Below are 26,191 nucleotides of genomic sequence, written 5' to 3'. Positions count from 1 at the left end.
GTCAGCAGTAAAATCTGTTTCTGGAGTGACTGAAGAGCCAGAGAGATTTCTTAGTGCAGCGGGGCTCACCCTGGAAGCCGTAGCACTGAGGCAGTGTGCTAGGTGCCTCACTTTAATCAGCCCAGGAGTCAAGATGCTATGTCCAAATCTAAGCCTAGAAATAAAATGCCTACAGAGGAAAGACAGCCTATCATGAATGCACAGGAGATCTAGAGCCATAAACTGCTTGATGGAAAAGAAAAGAAATTCATGTATACACCACAGCCAAAGACCAGCTTAGACCCATTGGAACAGTGTGGCGGGGGTTGGGGGGAGGATTTCTTAGCAAGACCTGGACAAAAGGAATTAGTTATGTCATAGAAATAGGGTGTTGGGGTAGTAGTTCTGCCATAGTCTGGAAAGCTCACCAAGTAGAGAGGAGTCTTTCACTGGTGTTTTTCTAGGAGGGCAGGTAAATTTCTATCAGAATTACTACAGAACTCAGGTATTTTCAGCTTTGGATAGAAAGTTAAAGTAGATGTCTGTGACTCTGACATTATGAAAGCAAATAAACTGTTTCTGTATCCAGCTGAGGTTTTTAAAATTATTCCTTTCTGAGCTCATTTCTATTCAAAACAAAACCCAACAAAAACACACAGAGCCAGCTTGTATGTCTTCTGGAGCTGTGTGACTGACAATAAAATTCACTTTTTGTTTATATTTGTAGTTACTTTTCATAAACCATGGAGGAGAGCTAAGTTTGAGAAATACAGAGGTATTCTTCCAAAACTTACAAGCAGCTTAAAGAGAATCTAGAAAATACAAATTTCCCTTCCTGAAGAATAGTGACAGAGGGCAGTGGTTCCTGGAAGTCACTGGAAATGCCGAGAACTACGACACCATTGCTCTCTGCCGGCCACCATCGCTGCCTGGCTGAAGGCAGGTACTTGCCACCTCCTCTGTCGCCCTGCAGTTTTGTCTTTATCCGTCAGCCTGATGTTTGGGAGACCCAGCTGATGATGATAGACGCGGATGAATGAATGGAGGTGAATTCAGACGATACTCTAGGAGATACTGAAAATACCACGGCCACGGTGGGGCCTGCGTTCTGGGAGGGTGAGACAGGAGGAGTGTGAGCTTGAGCCCAACCCGGGCAACTGAGCAATTTAGCAGGACCTTCTCTCAGAAAATAATAATTTTAAAAGATCTAGGCACATAGCACAATGTAAAGGACTTGGGTTCAGCCACCACTACCCCACAATGTAATTTGAGTGTCTAAAATTAGCTTGTGTTACAATAGCCATCACGGAAGCCAAGTGAAACTTCCTTCCCAGTCTTTGCACACAAGCTCAGGCTGTATTTTGCATTTCGATGACTTGTTTTTCTTACATCAACTGTGATTGCTACTCAGTTTGATTTGATATTATCTGGATTAAAATGCTAATTTAGAGGTATGAAACTTAGTTGCCTCCAAAGACTTTTTGCAGAGAAGAGCAGACCAGCTGTCACTTTAGTGATAAGAGACCACCAAACAAAAAGGTGTTTGGTAAGGATTTTACACAGCAGAGATAGAATCTGGGTTATTCAAATTCCTGTACTGGTTTGGCTTTGTAGTTTAAAAGGAAGATAGAAAACAGTCTACCCATGTAGTCTCTCACTTATTAATACAGGAAAACAATACATGTTTTAGGGCCAGGGATTTAGCTCAGCAGCATAAAAAAAATTTGACGTGTTTTGACTTTGCCATATACATGTTGAAATTGTGTGGCTATTTTAGGATATGTAACAGTATGTAGAAATAACTTAGATGTGCCCATCATTTTGAAAACTAGGAATTAAAAAATCAGGGATTAAATCTGACCCATACTTTCCCAAGACACCGTGAAAAGCTCCGCTTTGTTTTCGGATTGAGAAGGCCCCGGTTTGCACACGCAGAGAAGCCAGCCTGCCTCCCTCTGGGCCACACTTGATAAGCAGAGCACACACAGACAGAACCGCCTTTCACTGCGGTGCACGTTCCGCAAGAGCTTTTCTTCTTCCCCATGTCCCCAGATTCAGAAACTGCTACAGTTCCAAATTGTCTTGGGTACAGATATCTGGCTTTGGATTAAATCTCCAAGGAGTTTTATATTCACTCCCACTTCCTGTGAAAGTACAAATTGTAATAATCATTGCAATACCTAGAATTGCAAACTTAGCAGCATTGTTAGCTTTTTCTTCTCACACATTCAGTGTTAAATCACAGAGTAACTTGATTTTCTAATTGTAAAATTGAAGATTTTTGGAGTTCTTGGTTTCGTTGTTTATCAGACTGTATTTTACTCAGTTGAAATTAAGGAAAATTATTTAATATATTTTAATGAGACCACAGTGTTATGAGATAAATATGTGTGTTTGGGTTTTATTTCCATATTCTTGGAGAAAAGGCCATAAGTTGCAAAATGACTGAAGAAAAACTAATTTTATTCCTTTTTGAGAGTATGAATTTAATAAAATACTTTGTTAAACTTGCTAAATTCCTATATAACCAATGAACTAATTCCCAAATCATTTAAACCTTATGACTATCTTATTTAAATTTTTAAAAATTTTTATTGGTACATGTTTGCAGTACATGATTATAGTCACTGTGGAGCATTGGTAAATGCACATACAGCTCAATTCTTTTTTTCCCCTACCCTCCCTTTTTTCACCAGTATGAGATTAATTTATCTTGTAAGTCCTTATAAAGTTCATAATCATATATACAGATTAGCATCCAGACACCCAGACCATAAAACATGTAAAATGGATTAAGACAACCATATGAATGAAGGTATGCTTTTAGGTACACTGTCACTGCTGGATTGCAGTGACTTTTCTTTTTTCTTGTTTTTTTATTTTGCACTTTATTAATACATTGAATGTCTCATTTAGAGGAACCATGCAATTTTTAAATTTGTGTGTCTGATTTACTTCTCTTAAGATTATGGTCTCAAGGTACATCCATTTTCCTACAAATGACTCAAATTTATCTTTCATGGCAGAGTAAGTACTTCACTGTGTATAAATACCACGTCTTCTTTCTCCATTCATCTACAGATGAATACCATGTCTTCTCTCTCCATCTACAGATTGGAAGCTGCATCTATATAAGCAGCTTGCAAAACTGAGCTATTAGGAATTGTGATGCTATAAGCATGGTATGCATCAGTATAATACAATGTCCTTAACTGTTTCAGGAAGATTAACTAGAAGTGGAATCACTGGGTCAAATGGAACCTCAGTTTCAGTTTATTAAGAAGTCTTAGGCTGGGGATTTAGCTCAGAGGCATAAACACCTACCTGGCAAGCGTGAGGTCACCAATTCGATCCCTGGTACCGAAAAAAAAAAAAATCTCCCTAGTGGTTGTACTATTCCAACAATAGGTAGGAGTTCCTTTTCCCCTCAGCCTCTTTAGCGTTTGTTATTGTTTGACACCTTAATGATGGTCATTCTTTCAGGAATGAGATGTAGTCTCAGTATTGTTTTAACTTGCATTTCTTGAATGGCCAGTGACGCTGAAATACCTTTCTTCATGTAGTAACGTTTGTACTCCTTCATCTGAGAAGTGTCTGTTCATTTTGATGCCCATTTTTTGTCTAGGTCTTTAAATGTGAGAGACTTAAATTTTTTTTAAGTTTTTAAAAATATATTTTAGATATTAGTCTTTTGAGGAATAGCTGGCAAAAATTTCCTCCCATTCTGTATGTTGTCTCTTTACTCTGTTGGTTGTTTCCTTTGCTGTGCAGGTTTCTAATTTGCCATGCCCTCTTTTGTTGATTCTTGGTATTTATTTTTTATGCAACCAGGTCTCTATTCATAAAATCTTTGTCTACATCATTGTCTTCAGAGTTTTACCTATTTAGTTTTCCAGCAAATTGTTTGTTTTAATATTTAGATCTTTAATCCATTTTGATTCTATTTTAATAGATGGTGAAAGAGATAGGTCTAGGGTCCATCTTCGCATGTGGAAAAGTAGTTTTCCCAGCACTATTTGTTAGAGGCTCTCTATTTTCCAGTGAAATTATTTGGGCCCTTTGTCAAAGATACGCTGAGTATGCTGGAGTTATTTCTGCATCCTCCGTTCTGTTCTGTTGATCCACAATCGTTTTTTTTTTTTTTTTTTTTTTTTTTTTTTTTTTTTATCAGTGTTGTACTCAGGGGTTGTGCAGAGAACAATTTTATAGTATTATTTTTATGATGGTCATCCAGAGTTAACACAAAAAAAAAAAACGCAAGAAATCTATCCGTAACACTAAAGACATAGAATATTTAGTCAAGGGCCTAAATCCCACAGCAATGTCCCACATGAGTTCAGATGAAAACCCAGAGCTCATGGCAATGCCTCCCATGGGTCCAACTGGAGGTCCAGAGCCCACAAGAAGGACTCACGTCAGTCTCTTTTATGGATCCGTGCCAGGAAGGCCCAAAGGTCAGCAATGGACGCCAGAAAGTCCATGCCAGTGGGGTGAAGGAGCTGTGCTGGTGGGATGAGGGTCCTTTGCTGGAGCCGAGAAGTCACACTCACAACAAAGACCAGGGCTGTCCTGAAAAGCACCACAGCCATCCTCAGTGACATAGAGGCCCTGAGCTCCTCTGACGACAAGCACAGTCGAATACATGCCAGGAAGCCAGCGTGACGAGTTCATCCTGGAGACCAAACAGCACACGTCATCCCCTCCGGAGCCAGGAAGCAGTGCTCAATGTGAGGACCAGAGCTTCTCCAGGAGAACCAACAGCTCAAACAGCAACACACAGGAGAACCCACAATGCCTCAAAGCCTCAACACAATAACGCAGTAATGCCTTCCTTCTTCTCCACGTCTCTGTTTATGCTGGCAACTTTCTTCAGGTGGAGCATCTACACTCAGTGCCGTGCTGATAAGTTGGCCACCCATTTTTAATCCATAACAGTACATGCTATGCTTTTTTTTTTCTTTTTTCCTTTTATATCCTTTTTTTTTTTAAACCATAGCTTTATAGTATATTCTGAAGCCTGTGACTGCAAGTCCCCCTGCCTTGCCCTATGTTGCCCAGAATTGCTTTTACTATCCTAATTCTCGTTCCATAGGAATTTTAGGGTTCCTTTCTCTAGTTTTGTGAGGAATGCTTTTGGCATTTTGATTGAGACCGCGCTAAATCTGTGTAACAGTGTTGGAAGTACACTATGGCCATTTTGACTATATCCATTCTGCCTATTCAGGAAATGGGATATCCTACCGTTTTCTGGCATCCTTTGATTTTCAGAGTACTACAGTTTCACTATACAGGTCTTTCACTTCCTTGGTTATAGGTTACTTCCTAAGTTTTTCATTTTTCTTGATGCTATTATGGAAGGTGTTGTTTCCCTAATTTCTCTCTTGAGGAGTTTGTTATTGATGTTCAGGAATGATACTGATTTTTGTGTGCTAACTTTGTATCCTGCTATGCTGCTGAGTTTGCTTGTTCTAGGGGTCTTTTGGTGTTTTCAGAGTCTTCTATGTAGAGAATCGTGTCATTTTCAAATAATGATAATTTAACTTCTTCCCTCCTACTCATGTCAGTTGTGTTGCTTTCTCTTTTCTAATTGCTTTGGCTAATGTTTCAAGAACCATACTGAACAGGAATGTTATTAGTGGACCTCCTTGTTTTGTTTCTGATTTTAGAAGGAGTCTTTCAGCTTCTCTCCATGTAGTATGGTGCTGTTGATTTGTCATACATGAGTTTTATCAAATTGAGATGAAGACCTTCTATGCTTACTTTCTTCAGCAGTTTAATCATGCATGAGTGGACATTAGATTTCACCAAAGGCTTTCTCTGCACCTGCTGAGATGATCATAGGATTTTTGTCCTTGTTTATGTATATAGTAAATTACATTTGTTTTTTAGAATTGTCTTATTTTTCATCAACTTCATTTCCATTTTGCTTATGTGTCAGCAGAACAGCTTAAAACCACCCAGTGATGGTCATACCTACTCATTGGCCTGCCCAGTGGGGACGGAGGACCAGTTTTCAGTGCCTGGCTGAGTGCTCCAGTCTGGCAGGGAGCTCTGAATGGGCACCGAGGGCACCTGCACACCTTCACACCACTCTGCAACCTAAGGCTGGTAGCAGGGTACTCAGGGTACTGGTGCAGTCCATTTGCCACGAAATTCATCTTTTGTCACAGCCTTTTTAGCAGCAGCCTGATTTTCCTTTCAGTCTCTCCAGGATCCCCGTGGAAGTAAAGATCAGGCCTGACTTCCCATGGGTGTTCATGGCGGATAATGCTATGCATACACAGAACTTTCCAGGCCAGCATCCAAATGGTGTATTACATCTATTGACTTGCATATTTTGAACCATCTCTGCATCCCTGGAATGAATCCTACTTGGTCATAGTGTATGATCTTTTTGATGATTTGCCACAATTTATTTGCCAGTATCTTGAGGATTTTCCCATCTATATTCATTAAAGAGATTGGCTTCTGATTCTATTTTATGGTTGGATCCTTTTCTGGTTTTAAAATCAGGGTAATTCCTATTTCCAGGAATGCTTCCTTTTCACTTTCATTAAACAATTTGAGTAGTATTGGCATTAAATCTTTTCCAGAGTTCTTGTAGAATTTGCAGTGCATCTGTTGCAGTGAACCTGGGCTTTTCTTAGGTGGTAATTTTTTTATTACCTCTTCAATTTCATTGATACTGGATTATTCAAGACTTTTATATCTTCTTGGTTCAGCTTTGGTATTTCATATGTTTGTAGGAAATTTTCCATTTCTTCTGAATTTTCCATTTTATTAGTAGTTTCTTAGAGTGGTTATAGGTGATCTTCTGGATTTTAGCAGAAGTCATTGTGATTTTATCTTTCCATTTCTAATTGTGTGGATTTCAGTCTTATTTTGCTACTATTGGCTAAGGTTTTATTTATTTTGTTCAATCTGTCAAAGATTCATCTCTTCATTGATTCTTTGTGTGTATGTTTTGTCTCAATTTCATTGATTTCTGCTCTGATCTTTATCATTTTCTTCCTCATACCACTTTTTTAAAATTTTAAAGTGGATAAAGCCAAGGAAAACCAGTATAACCAACCAGGACTCCAAAAGCATTACAAAATCAACAACAGTTACCATAATGCCTTTTGTTGCCTTCAAAACAGCTTCAGATACCTTCAGACATAGTAAAAGTCAAACAGAACAGAATAGAATAGGAAAAAAAAAAAAACAATGAATGCAATAAAGGACTTCAGGACAAGACAATAGGAAATCCAAAATGGCTACTGTTGTAGTCAGGGGTTGTGAGGAGAACCATTAGAATCAAGACACAGAATTTATACTATTATTTTATGATGGCCATCCAGAATTAACACGAGAAAGTACAGGAAATCTGTCCACAACACTAAAGACATAGAATATTCAGCCAAGGGTCTGGATTCCACAGCAATATCCTGCATGAGTCCAGATGAAAACTTAGAGCTGATGACAACAATACGTCTCACAAGTCCAGCTGGAGCTCTAGAGCCCACGAGAAGGACTTATGCCAGTCTCTTTTATGGAGCTGCACTAGGTAGGCCCAAAGGTCAGTGGTAGAAGCTAGAAAGTCTAGGCTAGCGGGGCAGAGGAGCTGTGCTGGTAGGTTGAGGGTTCTACACTGGAGCCAAGAAGTCAAACTCAAATAAGGACCAGGGCTGTCCTGAAAAGCACCACAGCCATCCTCAGTAACACAGAGGTCCCAAGCTTCTCTGATGATAAGAATAGTCCATTACATGCTAGGAAGCCAACATGATGAGATTGTTCTGGAGATTAAGCAGCACATATCTTCCCCTCTGGAACCAGGAAGTGATGTTCAATGTGAGGACCAGAGCTCCCCCAAAGTGAACCATAACCACTCTCACTGACAAGGTCCCGAGCTTCTCCAATGACAATGGTCGAACTCACACTGGGGAAGCTGGTCATGACGTCATGACAAGCTCCTCCAGGAGATACAACAAAATCAAACAAAATGAGAGGAAAAAAACCCAACCCAACAAAACAATGAAAACAATATTGCACTTCAAGACAACAGGGAATCAACAGAAGGAGATCCCCTTAGATGGCACGCTGCATACTGCTATGTCTGAATAATCAGAACACTGGCCCTAGACCTGCAAGGTCAGTGAAACACTAAAACACTGCAAGTATCAGATTATATTTCACCTCAATAGCTCTCATCACAGATTAGCCTGTGTTTCTACAGATAGCCCGTATTTCTTGTTGGCCAGCCCCTATGCTGGAAGAAGCTAGGGTCTGGCTGTCCCCCTGCCAGTGGTGGCCTATGCATGGCCCCTCCTACTAGTTCTGAGTTGTTTTGTTCTTGTTTTTCTAGGACTTTGAGTTGCATCATTAAGTTATTTGCACTCACTCTATTTTCCCACTGTGGGAATTGACTACTCTAAATTTCCCTCTTAGGACTACTTCATTATGTCCTATCCATTGTGGTGTGTCATACTGGCATTAACATTTGAGTGTAGGAATTGTTTAATTTCTTCTTTAATTTCATTTGTGAAAGGATAACAGAGGAGAGGGCTTCTGTTCAGTTAATATGGGAAAGTGGCTTACACTCTTCTGTCGCTTGGTGCTCCTTGGATTGGCTTTGAGGAGTTGGGAGTTTGGAAAGGCATTTGTTGCCTTGTCTTCTCACATTTCTGTTGTTTGTTTGTTTTGTGCTGAGGTTTATAAATGCTTGTAGTCTAAAGACTTACTAGCATAGAGGTCTCTTTAGTTATTTTTCAGTGATTTATTTTGAGTGTAGCTAACTATAGTCTCTGCCAAAGCCCCAGTACCTGACTGCCCAGGTTAATCTGGAATGCAGTGTAGTTAGCCCAGTAACCAAGTTCTCTGGGAATGTACTCTAGTACAGATAATCTCACAAAGATAATTTTGAGTGTTGGCTTATAGAGAAATAGTAGCAATTATGTGACCCTGTTAATGTCAAACAAATCAGCTACAACATTATTGCTGAAGGCAAATCGGTGTTAACAGACCATAAGAACCAATTATGTGCCACGCTTAATCCTAGGGAAGAGTTCCATAGTTATGGTGTAAACATTGAGGCTACCCATGTATTGACTTATGGCTCATGTGTACTAAATGCCACAGCTCTGTCTCTACCAATGGTAGAAAAGAATTCAACAGTAATTTTACAGAGTTAACTATCAAAAGGCTACTAAAGCTTTATGATTATACTATTAAAAGATACAGAGTCTGGGACTGGGGGAATGCAAGAGGAAAACTGAAACCTTAAACTCTGATAGGAGAAGGAGGACAGAATAGCGGTACAAGAATCTTATTAGAGAGTTAGAAGGATGTTTAAGTAAAGCAAAGAGAACAAAATTGAAGAGAAATGACATAAAAAGAAAGAAAAATAAAAGTATTGAGTAAAATGAAGAGAAAAATAAAGGGAAAATTAAAAGGGAGAAGATGAAAAAATAAAAGAGAAAAAGATAAAAAATGAGAAAAAAAAATAAAGATAAGCAAGGAAGGCCAGGCAAAAATTCCCAAGTCGCAGTAAACTGGTGAAGAAAACAGGATAGGAAAGGAAAGAAAGAAAAATAGAAATACAATAAAACTAAAAACCCACAGAAAATAAAACCAAAACAAGAAAGAACTTCCTCTGTGATTTTTAAATACGTGGTTCTCTTTGGGGATCTATAGTTTTGGAGCAGGTATCATGAGGTGCCCTCCTCCTGCTGCAGATGAAGAGGCCAGTCCGACCCAGACCCACGCTGCAGGCCGGCATTGGCAGGCGGTGATGAGGGGATGCACCAGTGCCGCCTGGCCTTGGAGGTGTAGGGCACATGTCCTTTTGTTTAAACCCCACAGCAGGTGTCTTGCCAGCCTGACAGGAGCTCCCTGGCCACAGCTGTCTCCCATGGCTGTCCCTCATCCAGTCCCTGGGGTATGTAATCCTGGGAGCCTGAACTGAATGTGCCCCGTGGCTGCTGGGATCCAGGCTCAGTCTGATCAGTCGCTCCCGCAGTGACTTCCAAGCAAACACTGTCTCCAGGGCACGTGGTGAGTGCTTGGACTGGCGTCACTCACCAGCCGCTGCAGGTCACAGTGTCCACCAGTCTGGTCCACCCTGAAGCCCTCACAGTCCCTGCTTTTACGTTGTCCTAGTAAATTTGGTCTTCCTCTCCTGCAGGCCACACACCAGGAGCTGATTCTCCCTTCCCTTTTCTGCATTGTGTTCTGTCTCCTAAGTTCTCTGTGGGATTTAACTTTCCTGTCAGATTGTTCCTGGTTCCCAGGAATCTACTGTCCTTTCCTGCAACCCCTTCCCCAAGTTCTTAAATGTCTGCATTCTGAATCTCGGAGAGGCTGAGGTCTTGCTGCTTACCACTCTGCCATTTTCCTGGAAGTCTGTGAATTTAAGTGTTCAAAATTTGTTTTTGAGATTGAACAAATCAAGGTATATCCTAGATAACCAAGCATTATTCTGTATCCCCAGGATACTCACAGTCCTTTGTATATATAGTTTTTGTTTCACCAGTTCTTACCTGCAACTTAGTACCACCAATTACCATAATTTCCCTGCACTATTCTACACTCTCAACAAACACACATACACAGGTCATGCTTTTCCATTCTTCTGGGGTTGTTCATGAGGGATTCTGGTTTATCCCCTGACATCTGTGAGGACAGTCTTCTCCTGCTCAGGTTTGCTGGCAGCACCCAGCTAAATGTCCAGCCCTACATCTGCACACTGGCAGTTGCCTGCTGAGTGCTGCTGCGTGGCGGTGCTGTTCCCCTGCCAAGTGGCCCACACTCAGCTAAGCACTGATGCACTGATGCTTCTTTAGCTTGTCACCATTTTGGATACAGGTGATGCTGCCAGAGCCAGACTCAGGGCAGTGTTCTGTGAAAAAGTTGGGAACGCTTCACTCCTTTCTGTTTCATGTTAGATTGCACAACACGCCTGTCTTGAAAACCCAGTGTCTTTGTAAGTACGTTCTGTTCTTTTGAGTATCTCCTGTTCTTTGTCACTGCCTTCTCTCTGCCTGAGGCCTCCAGGGACTGAGCCCTGAGGAATCCCAAAGCAGTAAACTCTACTGCACTTAACATCCATCCTATCTTGTCTTGTATGTTGTTACTGAGAAGCCCTGTCAGTGTGTGACCACCACACATGCATCTCCGGAGGACAAGCTCCTTCTGGGGCCATTGCTCAGATTGTGCTGCAGAGCAGACGGTCCGCCAGTTTGCAGAGGATTCTGAAGCCAAGGGGTAGCCAATTGCTCCTCTGTACCTTACAGAGCAAATGACTGCAGCAGAATTAGAAATTTTGAACATTGACATTATCTCTTTAAAATCTGTAATAAAAAGATTAGGGGGGTGGAGGTTAGCTCAGTGGTTGAACACTTACAGATGTTTGAGGCTCTCGGTTCATCCCTAGCACCCTCAAAAATGTGGTGGTGGTGCTGAGAGTTTTACTGGTTGGCTTTCACTAAGGCATGGTCTCTTCAAATTTTTCTATCACTTTTGTTTCAATGGCTGTCCAATTTAGAAATACAGTGATGCTTTGCCAGAGTGTTTCTGTTGTCTGTTCTCTCTCAACTCTCCCCCGCCCTTTACTTGCCAGATATATATATAAATCCTCAGTCCTGATTGCCCTCCGAACCTATCAAAGGAGAGTGTTGGCATAGGAAAGAGTGCTCGCCCTGTTCCTGGAGTGATTCTGGCAGACTTGCTCATTCATTCATGCTGGCATCCCACGAATGTGTGCTAGGCATAGGGGTCTTGACTGGCTTGGGAAAAGGCGAGTCTGCAGGGAAACCAAGTCTGCAAGTAGGAAGTGCCCAGGCAGAAGCAAGAGCAGTGCAGCGGCACCAAGTGTATAGAGCATCGAGGACCCCAGAGGAGCTGGCTGTGCCTGGAGGAGAGGGCGTGTGGGATCCAGAAGATGGGGCTGAGAAAAGCGGACGGAGCTCTTTGGCTTCTGGCCCGGGAACCAGAACACTTGGTTTTCTAAAAGTCTTCAGTTCGTGTCAAATTCTTCTTTATGTGTAGTTCCTCCTGTAATGTCTAGTTGGATGCCAAGGACTCGAGGTCAAGACGCGTCACGGTGTGTTTGGATCACTCCATGCCGTCTGCTGAGCAGATGCCCTTCCTCTGCTGAGCTCTGCTTGGTGTTGTTCAGATGGATTGAACGTACTGATAATAGGGGCACCTTGAAGGTCGCAAATAGTGAGGTCATTAGTGAACCAGCAGCATTTTGCTTTTTTTCTATAATTTTAACATTCTAGAGGGGAAAAGTCTTGCTTCACTGTTAACACAATGGTAATCAAGCCAAAACTCAGGCACACTACCTGCACCTGCACTAAGAGAAGCCCCACGTGGGTGTGATCGGATTGAAGGGAAACTTTCTGTCACTGTTCACCCAGGACATCTTTGTTCTTTGAGGGTGTTAGCAGTGAGGCACAGAGGGCACAAGGAGCCCCTGGGCCCCTCCCCTTAGCATCTGGGAAAGACGTAGGGAGTTACTAGCATCTGACTTTATCCTTCGAAGACAGTTGCATTTTGGTGTCATACACTATGTAATGTGAGACTCAAGATTTAAGCAAATGCCTGGAGAGTGGGACTGACTGCTGATTTGTTCATATCAGTACCAAATAATAAAATGTTTGATGTGAATATGAGTTGTCAGGTACTCAAGAAATATAAACTGGGGTTAGACTTTGAAGCCGCCTGTGAGCGTTACTATCCTTTCCTCTCACTTTATATTTCAGGTGGTTGAGAAGGAGCCACCAGCTAAAAACTGGGGTTTTCTTAAGATTCATGAAGGAAATTTTACAACTTTCCTCTGAGAATTCCACTAAAAATTTTCCCTTGGTTATAATATTTTAATTACAGAATTAATGTATTGATAATGATTTATTGTTAATAACTAAAACGGCACAGACACGCACAGAGGCAGACATCGGTTTCTCCCTTTTCCTTCTGCCCCGGCCCTCACCCTTCCCCCTTCCCCAGGGTGACTGGTACTCATCCAATCAAATTTCCCCATAAGGTCACACTGATCCTGACCACTGAATTCGACTTGGTTCTTGTCCAATTCGGTTTGCAACCAGAATCCTGGAAGGAGTTAAGTTCATAAACCAAGGTACCACTACATTTAGGAGTTTGGGCTAGTCTGGTCAGGCACAAAGGAAGGCAGAGATGAAACAGATTTTAAATTGTGTTGTGGTTTAAATAATGGAGGCATTATTGCTCTCACCATCTTGTATTGACTGATTTTACTCTTTCTATTTTGTTTGATAGTATCAAGTCTGAGGGTATAGGCAACTACTTTGAAGACAATAAGATTCACTATGATGCCCATTCTGGTTTGACTATTACCTTCTTTTGAAGCCCTGTAATGTCTCCAGTGTTTCAGTTTTATTGGTTTTATTCTGTACTGTTTTGTTCAATTTCATTATAACTGATGATATAGGCAATTCTTTTGAAGATAGCAAGAGGCATTATGGTAACCATTGTTGATCACCTTGTATTCTGTTTTTACATCATGTACTATGTCCGTCCTTTTGATTTGACTGACTCTGTTTTGTTACGTCACATTTGGTTTTATTCTCTTCAAAAAAAAAAAAAAGTAATAAGAACTGTGGGAGTAATAAAACCCAAAATGTGTAATTGTTATTGTAAAAAAGAGAGGAAAGAAAGTGCTCTAAAGGATATAACTGCATGTATATTTAAGTGCATAAAATAACTATAATACTGAATTTTTGTTGGATCATTGAACAGAACTGTAAAATAAATAACTATAATACTGAGTTTTTGTTGGCTCATTGAACAGAACTGTTTGTAGTCTCACTGTTTGAATGTCCACTTTGTATACTTTAATTTTGTAACTTGAACAGCTATTTCTAAGATGACAATATATAATCTATTAACTAGTGATTTCCTATTGTTTATTTTTTTGAAATTCTGTATTACTTGTACCCTTTTTCTGTTTTTCTTTTTCTCCTTAAATAAAATTTTAAAAAATAAATAATGGAGACACAGTTATAATGAAGCTTGGATTTTAAAATCCTTAATGTGGAAAAACCTGGTATTGTTTGTGGGCGAGGCCCAACTGATATAGTATGTAAATGCAGTTGTTTGATAGTTTAACAGAAGTACAAGGTTCTGACCAAGACTAGTGTAAAAGGCTCTCTATTCTCTCCCTGGGTAGGCCACTTTCTGTGTATTGTAATCAGATACAGAAAACATAAGGAAAAATAAAACCACACTGGTGATTTCATTTCCATTTGGAGCAATGTGGATACATGTGAACCAGCTAACTCCTATATAGCTTGAAATGTAATAAGTATATAACAAGTTTGAATTGTAGAACATGTCATAAAGTACTTGTTAGATTTGTAGAAAGTAAACAAAAAGTTGGTATTTTTAAAATACGTATCCAAAGAAGTCAAAGCCAGACATAGTAGCAGGTCTCTCAGCTACTGAAGGGCTGATACAGGGTTGAGAGTCCAAGGTCAGCCTGGGCAGCTCAGCAAGACCCTGTTTCAAAAATCAAAAGACGGGTGGGGATATAGCTCAGCAGTTGAACACTTGCCCGCGTTCCCCAGCCCCACAGCTCAGCCCCCAGTGCTGTGATTGTGATCCGCAGTTTCAAGATCATTGTCCAATCATCGCCACCCGGTGTGGTCTGTATGCTCGAATTAGTGGGGCGTGGAACATGTCAGAAACACAGGAGCTCAGCCCTCAGCCAGGCTGACTGAGAGCCTGCACTTCAGCGAGATCCCAGGTAGTTTATGTGAATTAATTTTGTGTGCGCAGTGACATTGAAGCAGTTTTAAGCCTGGAAAGACGGTGTCTCCCGACGTCTTATTTCTTCTTGAGGGTATGAATGATGCGGTACTCACGGTAAAGTAATAAGGAAAATGAAGGAGCGTGTGAGAGTGGCAGCCTGTGTAGCTGTTGTGGTGGTCTTTTAAGCAGTTCTCTCATTCCTTCATTTCCATTTATTTTCAGCATAGGTCGGGATGACTGAGTAGTGATCATTCCTAGGATGACTAGATGGCTAAATGTTTTAAGGTACAGAGAAAAGATGGGTAAGATCCTCTGACACCTCACAGACTTATAAAAGGGCCCACTGGGGTTAGGTTAATGACAAGACGGAGTGTGCAGTTCCTCTTAACAGACATCAGGCTCTCCCGTTGCCTTTCTGTTCAGCTTCCCTCCCTCCTTTCTCCCCTTTCTCCTCCCTGCTGTGCAGTATCCCCCTTTCTGTACTCCTTTTTTCTTACATTCACTGTTGTCTCCTTCCTTGCCTCTCTTCTCTCTCCCTACCTCCCCACCAACAAAGGAAGAATAAAGGTGTCTGTGCGCATGTGCATTGGTGCATGTGCCAATTTTTTCTTTGCTTTTTGAAGAAACATTTTAAAATTTTTTTAAAAAATTCACTTGAGTCCAATTGACCCTGATGATAAGCAATGTTATGAGTGTTAAGAATCTTTCAAAATATATTAGAAACCAGATCACACACGGTGGTACCTCAGTTCGCAAATGCTTTGTTTGCACACAGTTTGCCCTCAAACAAATGTTGGCAGGCTTCTCTTTTTATTTGCAAATTCTACATTGGCTGATAAATGCTTCAGTCATCATTCCCACACAGACACAAACGTGGTCATGTTTTCTAAAATAGTGGAACAAATGTTTGTGAATTGAGGTATTTATGAAAATAAAAGAGGTATGTAAATGATATGAAATAAGTATCATGTGAGCTGTGAATATTGTGAGGTTCAGAAGGAGAGCTTGGTTAACTCAGGAAGTACTCGGTGCCTCTTAGGGCCCAGGCTTTGTCTTGGAATTGGGAACAGCTGGAGCTTGTATGTTAGTGAGGAGCCCAGACCCTAAACACATTAGCAGGTCTCAGCGCTGTGGGGAGCAGAGCAGGTCAGGGCTAGCAGGGGACTTCATAGCATAGGCCAGGCCCCTCCAAGCAGGTGCTTCGTCCTTCACAGCGAGGCCTGGGAGCTGACCAGGAAGGCAGGTGGTGGTGGTGGGGGTATGACCTTACTCTGAGGTGACACAGAGCCACAACTGCAGTCATGGAAGCCCTTTCACTGTGTCTCCTTAACTGAGTGGAATTGTCCTGTAGACTTAGCATTATTCAGGATGGAGGAAAGTCAGCCTCTCCTATTGTACACTTAGTATAGAGATAGAGATTTTCCTTTGCTGCCCAGGCTCTGGGACCTCTCCATCCGATGGTATAAAACATTGGTTACTTGGTACTGAGTTCAGGTTTCATGTAACAGCACTGCTGGTGAACCTGCAGCCTCAGTTTCCACATCTGTAAGTTAGGGGAAAATACCCAGCTTGCAAGGCTGTTGTGGGAACAGTAGATGGTATGCATGAAATTTCCAGCACACCGTGTTGGGTAATCAGTAGCCAGTGTTACTTGCCATATGGCTAGCTTATGTATGTCTTAAGATATGGTAGCCAAATACAAATATTCCTCAGATTTCAGCCCTAGGAAATTATTCTGTAAGACACAGCATAATTTTGGGTTCCCATGCCTATGGACTCCCTATCCACTGCCTACTTGAACTTTCCAGAGGACAGTAGTGGGAAGGTAAAGTTGGGTAGGTAGGCCCTGAAAGGCAGTTTATGGGTACCAGTGTAAAACACAAATAAATACAGTGTGTGAGGTCAGCCGGATGACGCCAAAGAATCGTGTATTTTTGTATGTTTGCTTTTTCATCCAGCATCTAAACTGTCTTGTTTCATTCATGTACATACTTAGTTTCTTCAGGTACATGAGAAGCTGACAGAGAGCAGTCCTCTGAGAGTTCTCCTAAAGAGGGTCAGCTGTTGGCAGGCGTCCTGAGCCCTGGCATACTGGAAAGACTCGTGCATGAGGAAGCTGTTCTAGTGGGCTTCCCTGTTCTCTAGGGGAAAATATCCTTCTCTGCGCTCAGCTCTGTGCAGCTCAGCACTGACCCTGGGGCTCCTGCATAGCTGGGAACCCTGTGTCAGGTTAGTCTCAGCCATGTTACACTCCTGTGCTCTGCTGGTCAGATCCCAGTTCCTGACCTGCTTCACTGAACACTCCAGATTTAGCTTACTCTGAAATATACACAAAAAGAGAAGAAAAGGATTTGGACACTATGTCTCCTTTCAAACTTAGCAGTTTGTGTCGTGATCTTAACACTTTGCTTTTCATTTATTTTGAAAAGCAGTGGACTTACAGTGAAAATAGCTATTCTGATGGAATATGTTTTAAATGCTCTATGAAACGAGTATGAACAAAATAGAACAAACATAAGATTTTAAATCACCGATTTGTACAGAACACCAGGAAATGGCTTCCCGTTTGAGGTGTCCTGGTTTATGTTGACCTGTGGCTAGTGCAGTTAGGGAGGGCAGGAGTCCCAGTTGGTAGCATTGTGGCAAAAATCTGAGTGCATACATTGTGGCCCGTCTCCTTCCCAAGTACAGAGACGGATGGCTGAGGCAGGAGTGTCTGGCGGGAGTTATGTAAACCTTGGTCAAGCAGACTGTCTCAGATTCCTATAAAATCTGTTCCATTCATCTGTTTCTGCTGATCACTACTACCTCCAAAAGGTCTTTCTGCAGTAAGAAGACAGAACAGATGCAGGAGATCACTGGGTCTCACGTGGCGCTGCTTCCCGGAGTAGAGAAGATCATTAGGTCAGTGCCGGGGTGCTGGTAGCAGCAGTGGAGGTGCTGGGGAGGGAGGCTTGCTTGCTGAGATACGGCTCTTCAGTCAGGTCCGTTTCTGGTGCTGTTGATTTTCTCTAGATTCTACTTTCCATATGGAATCATTTCTCTTTGGTATGAAGGCATCTTAGCATACTATGTAGTACAGTTCTGCTGGCTACAAACTCAGACATATGTGAAAAATGTCCTTATTTAACCTGTATTTTTGAATGATATTCTGGTTTCTCCCCCTGCCGTTCCCAAGCAACCACTGATATGTTTTCTGCCACTATAAAGTAGTTATATTTTCTAAACTTCATATAAGTGGAAATATACAAGTATTTATTCATTAGTCCAGCTGCCTTCATGCAGCGTAATAAATTTTCGGTCTCTCCACCCTGTGTGCCGATAGTTCATTACTTTATACTTGTAGTATGATAGTGTGACTGCCCAATTTAGCACATATTGATGAACATTTGGAGGTTTTATTTAACTACTACAAGTAAAGGTGCTACAATTTATGTAAGTCTTTTGGAAATACGCTTCCTTTCCTCTTGAGTAAATACCTAGAAGTGGCATGTAGGTCATGTACTTATGTGTTTGTTTTTAGCAGACTGCCAAGGTGTTTTGAAAAATGGTTGTTCCTTTTACTAAATTCCCACCAACCTTAAAGTGAGAAATCAGGAATACGCAATTAAATAAGACCCTCCCTGCCTCTATTCTTTGGCTGTTTATTGTATGTGACTGCAAGCTGAATTGTAAACCTTGGAACCTGGACTTTCTTGTGGGGGGCAAGAAGCTGTTCTGAAGTGGACTCAGGGTTATTTGTGGGAGAATTTGGTGGCCCAGGGAACCTGGAGCACGGTCTAAAGAGGGGACATATGGTCTTGGTAAGCATGGTTGTTTGGTTCAGAGAACTGTTTTTCTTGTGTGGAAGGGTGAGCCCAAAGGATCACCACAGAATGGCCCAGATATACAAACGTAATTATAATCAAGTTTCTGGTTTCCCACTGTTGGCTGCTGTTCTGTCACCCCTAGAAGCCCTAGTCATAGTATCTCCGGAGGGCATCATGCTCACAGTGTGTTCATGTGTGAATTTTTCTCCTTGATGTGCTCTTTTTTTCCCTCTCCATCCAGACAATGCCCTGCGGTCCCTCAATACTCAGTGACAGCGTCCTTTCTTTCTGGAAATCTTGCTTTTTAAGAGATTTTAACTAAGGTGCTTTTGGCCATCCTTTTGTAGCCCATTCCCTACAAACCTCTCCTAGTGCTTTTTAATTTGTCACTCTAGATTGAAAACTATGTGAACCACAAAATCACTTGATCTTGTGCTTCGGCATCCAATACAGTGCTAGCACATAATAATGCTCAAGTAATGGGCTACCGAGTACATCAATGAATGAACGGAATGCTTTTTATTAATCTTATTCGTTCTGTACACTCTCCATATTTCCCTTTTTTCTTCTTTCACTGTGAGACTCTGCAAGTTTATACAAACGGAGCAAGGTTTATGACCTTTTAATTAGTTTTTTTTTTTACTCTGAAAATGTTGAAAAATGGATTTTGAACCTTAGCAAACAGACTGCAAAAGTTTAAACATTTGTTCATGGATGTGGCAATGGCAGCTGTCACAGACGTCTGTGGGATTATTTACCATTCCTTGTCAAGAAAGGAGGCACCGGTCAGATCTGCCTATGCTAACAGCAGGACAGATAGACCTGGTCAGGCTGAACTGTTAGGCAGCTGGCTTTCCCAAGCCCAGAGCACACCTGAGAAGCCAAACATAAAAGTACTTAATTGGCTTGATTTATAGCTAAAATACTTTTATAGAGATACTATGAAATAAGGAAAATGAAGTTCCTCACACACTGGCCAGCAGAGGTAGGTGTTTGTGAAAGTTAGTCTCTTCTCCTCATCCTCTTTCTTAAGGTTCCCGAAGACCTAAATTTCTTCTCTTGGGGTCAAGGCATGAAGACAGACTGAGTGACGTGTGCCTGTCACCAGTGTGTACATCTCTTATCAGATGCCGTGGGTGAATTTCTCCTGTGTGGCACTCACACTTTGAGAGTGAGGTGCTTTCAGGGTCTCAGCTGTACTTCAGCCATTGAATCCAGAGCCATTAAGTGTAAATTTCTCAAGACCAGCACACTTAACTCACAACCAGGGGCTGCCCGCCGGCCCAAAGTCCTGGAAACACTGGGTGGTACTGTCTCATTCCCCTTGCTTACGGAGGGGCTCTAGACCTTTGTAGCAGGGGCAAGGACTCCGTAGCGGGTATTTTGAGGACAGTAACAGAGAGCATAAATGGGAGCTAGATCTAGTTGCCAGAGGCCAACTTAAAGATCTTAAGATTTTTAGTAGCAATATTCCATTCCTACCTGGACAGGACTTAATGTGGTACACCTGCCTAGCAGCCTTTACTATTAAGTAGAACATGAATATATACATAGAAAAACATAAAGGTAATAGAAAAATACACCTAGTGTTTTTTTCTTACTCAGTTTTCTTACTTAAAAGGCAAGTCCTCTTTAAGCCTGTGGATTTGGCTCCCTGAAGTACAGTGCATTTCCATGCTGCAGTCATAGACTTGCCCTGGTGTCCACACACAGTTCTTATTAACTGTAGCAGAGGAAGTTGCTTATGGGACAGGTTAGCCTCTAAACATGTTTAGAAGTAGGTGGAATTGAGGTCAATAACCCTGCAGTATGTAAATGTGCCAAGTTTGTTTTCCAGAATTCCTTTTGCCTAACGAAACAAAGGAGGAATTGTTTTCTTCATAGTTTTGCAAGCTTGTACCAAGTGAAGAGCTGCGTTTTCTAGCCACTTTCCTTAGTCTCTGTAGTCAAAACTCCTTGAAGCTGGGACCTTTGGGTAGCTTATAAATACATCTGGTACTAGTTTGTTTTAAGAAAAAAATTTTTTTTGAGACGGAGTCTCACTATGCAGTTCAGGTTGACCTTGAACCCACTGTGGAACCCACGCTGGCCTTGAACTCACGGCAGTCTTCCTGCCTCAGCCTTCCAACCGCCGGGATTACAGGCATGTACTGTCACACCTGGCCTTAAGAATTATTTTTAAAGCACTTAATTTTTTTCTGTCTCTCTTCAGGAGCATCTAAAGGCCTTCGATGATGAAATCAATGCCTTTTTGGACAATCTGTTTGGACCTCGAGGTGAGTGAGCTACTTAAGAATTTCACGTGGAAAGAACTTTCAAGGAATGGTATAAAGAGGATAAAAGGAGGAGCTGGGGATATAGCACAGTGGCATAAGTGCCTGCCTGTCAAGTGCAAGGTCCTGAGTTCAATTCCTGGTACCGGGGAAAAAAAGGATAAAAGGATGATGTTGTCTGATGTCCTGAGAATAGCATGTAATGTAACACTTCGAAACTTTGACTTCCTTCCTTTTTGATGTCTGTCTCCCAGAACATCCCAAAGGCCCATTCTCCTGCTCGGTCTCTCTCCCCTGGGGTAAAAAAGAACAGCAGGAAGCAGGACATGTGAAATATGTACAGTGCCAGGCTGTGGCTTTCTTCTAAGCTAGGCTACTTTGCTCGTCCTTCTCCGCCGCCCACCTCCTGCTTCCTTGCATGTGCAGTCATCTGAGACTGCCTGCCTTCTGGGCCTCTGACCAGATGTCACCTTGCTGTGCTTTGGCCCATGGGGATGAACATGGCAGGCCTGTTTCCTCCATCGCCAGTCATTCGGCCCGCAGCAGCCTCCTGGCTTCCAGCCACTTGCTGTCAGCTACCCTAGCCTGAACAATGAAACCACACTCTGCTCCTCTCCCTTCACCTCGCCAGCATTTCCCACTGCCAGCAGGGTGAAAAGCAGACTTCCTGGCTTGGACTCTGCCCTTGAATGCTCTGAGCCCCGCCGCCTCTCCCACATAACGCCAGGCTTCTTCACTCACTCTGGCACAGCCTTTAACTCCTCAAACCCACACCGCCGCATTATATGCAGCTCTGGGCCTGGAATTCCCTGTCCCCACCCCTCACTCTGGTCAGCACCTTCTCTCTTGTATCTCAAGCGTCAGATGGGACTTTCTGAGACAGCTTTTCCCCTGCAAAAGCAGATCTTCTTATCCCATCCCGTTTCTTTCTCCACGAGCCTCATTGCAATCCCAGATGGGCAGGAGCCAGTGTACTGGGACACTCACCTCCAGGGCTGACCCAGGGGGCCGGGACCACACTGGTGCTCTATGTTTTGCAAATGGTTTAGACAAAATGTTTTGTTCCCTTAAGCCTCACTGGTTCACAAACCTATAGAAAACTCACAGTTCTTTACAAGTTATCTCAGCAACACTGGAGGAGAGAGTAGAGGAAGAAAATGAGGTTTTCCTGTTTCCCAAAGTCTTTAAATAACCACTTAGAGATTATTTGGCCCATTCCCCAGTTTCTGTACAGGCTCTGTAAACTATTCCAAGTGAATGACTATTTATATAGCTTTAACATGATGCTCTGTGTACAGCTGGATAAGCAATATTGTCGCATTCATTGTCTCCTCAGGAGCCTATGGGGTAGGCGGGGCAGCCCCCGTGTCAGTAGAGTCCCCGCAGTTCTGGCGGGCTGGAGGAGGCATCTCAGTGTGGCGGGCACAGCTCTCTTCTTACTCACGCCAGACCCATAGGAACCGAGATTGCCGGTGACTGTGGTGCTCTGAGTAACACTCCCGCCAGGCAGTTACACAGCAGCTGCTGGGAGCCAAGGTCACCCTGACCTGCGAGATCAGTGTGACCTGGAACAGTGCAGATAGGGGATTGCTGGGGAGAGGATTGCAATTATTTACTCAGCTTTGTTCATTTTTTAATGAACATTTTCCTTTATACAATGAGACAGTTGACAGCTGGTTCACATGAGACCTCCATAGTGATAGGGTGTCCTGCACCTAAGCCATGAAGAATCTTCTTCGCTCCAGTAGATACCCAAGCTTATGTTGACTGGTATGACATCTGGTGACCTTCTAGGCATCGTCTGGTCTTTCCTGGTTTTGTGCACAGTATGTCAGCACTTCCGGGATATGCCTGACACAGATACAGAGCTAAGAAATGTACTGCAGGTACTGGTTCCCACGTCTTCTCTTTGGAGCAGCTAACAGTAATAACCCTTAAGTGCAGCAAACATTTATGGGAGCATGAAAGAAAACGATTTCGGGTCCTGTATTCATTCTGCAATATGTCTTGACTCAGTGTGCCAGTTGATATATTTTTAATGAATGTTTCCTTTTTAACTCAGTGCTAAGTGGATGTCGGACAGAGGAGAGAGAGAACACCTAGTCAGTGTTTAATGAAGCATATACTGTAGTTGGGGAGGTAAAATTAACACATTTGAAATAAATGAAGAGCAATTAAGTATAAAACACATATGTTCATTTCCTAGAGCAACCATAATGAAGTGCCATGAACTGGGTAGCTTCCAGTAGCAGAAATTTATTCTCATAATTCTTGAGGCCAGGAGTCTAGAACCAAGGTATTGGCAGGGGCCTACCCTCTCTGAGGTCGTAGAAGAATCTGTTAGGAGCCTCTATCCTAATTTTGGTGGTGGCTGGCACCTTGGGTGTTCCTGAACTTGTAGGTGGTCACCCCTCTCCCTTCGTGTGGCTTTCTCTGTGCATCTCCTGAGCCCAAACCCCCCCCCCCCGCCAAGCCCACCTTTACCCATTCTGACCTTTTTTTAACTTGATTACATCCTCAAAGACATTGTAAATCGTCATAGTCATAGATGTCAGAAATTAAGACTTGAATATATTTTTGGGGGGGCACAGCTGAACCCAGAACGCCATTAACAGAGGCAAGGTACAAGTTTAGTACAAGTTAAATTTTTTCCTGTTGCTCAGTTTTTCTCAGAAGTAAACTGAGCATAGTACTATTGCCTATGTGATAGGATTGCTTTTTGAATTGAGTACATTAGTACAGGGGTCACGGGAAGATGGCAGATCAGTAAGTAGCAAGGTAAAGAGCCTGTCTGAGAGAAACAGCTCAGACACTAGAATTTAACACCATGGAGACCAGACGAAAGAAGAGGGATTCTTACAACCCAGGAAAAAAGCTAAGGAAAAAGAAAAAAAACTGGATGGAAGGCTGGAGCCAGACGTGGTCTCACTGGAGCCAATCCCATGATGTGTTAGGCACCCTGGAGTCTGAAAACTCAAGGATGTGCTGAAGTTAGGCTTTGCCAAGCCTGAGGACCTCAGCAAGAGGACACATCGAAACAGAGAACAGAGCTGGCGTGGAGATCTGCACTGCACTGGTGGTGAGTGCTCGGAATTTGGTCCTTCCACGGGAGGGAGCAACGGGCTGGGTGACATCTTGGGATCAGGCAGGATGGGCCTGAACCGGGAACCATAGCAGCTTCAGTTGGCTGCTCCTGGCCCAGAGCAGATTGGTAGGAATGGCTTGGCAGGACCCAATAGTCAGGGATGAAGTTGCCCCTGAAGCAGTCCCAAACTCGTTCCATCCATGTGGCACATTCTAAGGTGGTAAAGAGCCCTGGTAGTTGACTGGCTCAGAGGAGAGGGGCCAGCCTGCGCTGCCCCTGCTTGTACCTCAGTGATCAACAGCAAACTGGAGAGGGCAGTAATACCTAGCTAACACACTTCAGAGCAACTGTAACCAATACAGAAAGGGCCTGGGACCTCCATTATACACTTGTCGGGCAGAAACCAGAAACATGACAAGAGAAAGAAACAACAACAAAAAAAGTCTCCAGCCGCCAGCCCAGGGAATATGGGTCCAGGAGAGGTAAACACAGAACAGACTGAGGGCAGCAAGCCTGCAGTATTGGCAGCTGCATCAGCTTACATAAATATCTTCATGACATTATAGAAGATCTCAAAAATACTACTACAAGTAAAGCAAGATATAAGAAGATAAATAAAAGAAATGCTAAGCACCTCTCAAAAAGACAGATGGAAGAATGGAGGAACACAGAAAAAAGAGGGAAACCTTTGATGAAGAATATAAAAAAATTTAGAATAAATGAAACAGATTCAAAGAGATTACCAAGAAATTAAAAACTCCATTGAAAGCTGGCAAAACTGCTTGAAAGAAACTAACGATAGACTATCAAAACTTGAAGACAGGTTTGCAGTGTGTGATCGTGAAAAGAAGGATCTCTTAAAACTAAGAAGGAACCAGGAAGTAACAATACAAAGGCTAGAAGATGACAAGAGTATCTATAACTTAAGAATAAAAAATGTGAGTGAAGAAGCAGAGGTAAACACAAATGAAATACAAATGCTATTCACAGAAATAATCAAGGAAAACTTCCCAAGCATAGGAAAAGGAAATGATGTTCAGATATTAAAACATACAGAGAGCTCCAACCAGCTACCACCAAAACAGATCTACACCCAGACATATAATAATCAAGCTGCCAGAAATTCATCACAAGAACAAATATTAAAAGCCATCAGAGAAAAAAAATAGATCACCTATAAAGGAAAACCCATCAAAATCACGACAGACTTCTCGACACAAACCATCAAATCAAGAAAAGCTTGGAATGAAGTATTCTAAGTCCTGAAAGAAAGTAACCTCCAGCCCAGATTGCTGTACCCTGAAAAACCATCTCTCAAAATTAATGGAGAAACAAGATGCTTCCATGACAAAGAGGAACTGGGGGAATTCATGACCACCAATCCAACCCTACAAAAAATACTAAAGAACATTCTGGAGAGAGATAAAAAAAAAAAACAGACCTGGGTTTCAGGAACAGCGGCAGAGAGGCTTCAGTGAACAGGGCAGACAGTGGAATGAAGGAGAAAAATAGACAACCAATGACAGAAAAATAGCATAGCAGAGATGAGGCAGAGAAGGTTGGCTGTAATCTCTAATGTAGATGGCCTGGATACACTAGCAAAAAGAAACACAGGCAGAGTAGATCAGGATATAGGGTCCATCAAGGTGCTCTGCACAGGAAATATAATCAACCTGAAAGAGGGTTTATGGACTGAAAGTCAAAGATGAGAAAACAATGCTCTATGTGACAGGGAACCAGAGAAAAATAGGGATAGCATCCAGCAGCTGTAGGCAGGTTGGAAAGACATGACACTTTTGTGCAGTGGAGAACTCCTCAGCTATAAGGAAGGAAAACCTTGAGGCTTTTGTAGAGAAGGGAATACAGCTTAAAATCAAGCTCAGGGGTAAAAACGTTTAGAACCACTTAGGTAAATAGTAGGCTGCCTCCCTAATCTAAAAATTAAAGGGGTTAGTGGGACCCCTAGTGGGAAAGGAGAGGAATTGTCTTAAAAAGGCAGGCAGAGGACATTGTTAATAGTGTATCGTGATTTAAAATCCACATTGTTCTCATCGCTCTGTTTAGTTTGGTTATATTCTGTTCCAGTCTGTTTACTTGTACTAGATTTGAGGTCAAAAACAGTTATTCCAAAAATATATATTATGGTGACCATCCTTAATTTCCTATTAACTTAACTGAAGCCCTGTATTACTTTCACTGTCTTATTATGACTGATCTTATTTGAATACGGTTTGTTAGATTGCTGTCTTAACTGATTTTAACTGAATTTTTTATGTTTC

At 42.2% G+C, this 26,191-nt stretch overlaps 1 protein-coding gene across 3 annotated transcripts in view; it reads left to right on the top strand.

Annotated features, from left to right (window-relative positions):
• Positions 1-26,191, top strand: part of Elovl2 (ELOVL fatty acid elongase 2) — a 54,261-nt gene that overhangs the window by 12,743 nt on the left and 15,327 nt on the right. For 2 of the 3 annotated variants that reach the window (XM_063259878.1, XM_063259876.1), the window contains exon 2: positions 20,767-20,830. In XM_063259878.1, coding sequence (XP_063115948.1) covers positions 20,767-20,830 — 64 coding nt within the window. Of the gene's footprint in view, positions 1-20,766; positions 20,831-23,781; positions 23,907-26,191 lie in introns of those variants that run through there. The other variant, XM_063259877.1, reaches the window with a different exon arrangement.

The sequence above is a fragment of the Cavia porcellus genome, unplaced genomic scaffold (assembly GCF_034190915.1).
Source record: "Cavia porcellus strain 051 isolate PalLab524CR breed Dunkin Hartley unplaced genomic scaffold, mCavPor4.1 scaffold_13, whole genome shotgun sequence".
NCBI classification, from domain to species: domain Eukaryota; kingdom Metazoa; phylum Chordata; class Mammalia; order Rodentia; family Caviidae; genus Cavia; species Cavia porcellus.
The sequence above is the reverse complement of the archived record's forward strand: the minus strand, read 5'-3'. Positions and strand labels throughout refer to the sequence as shown.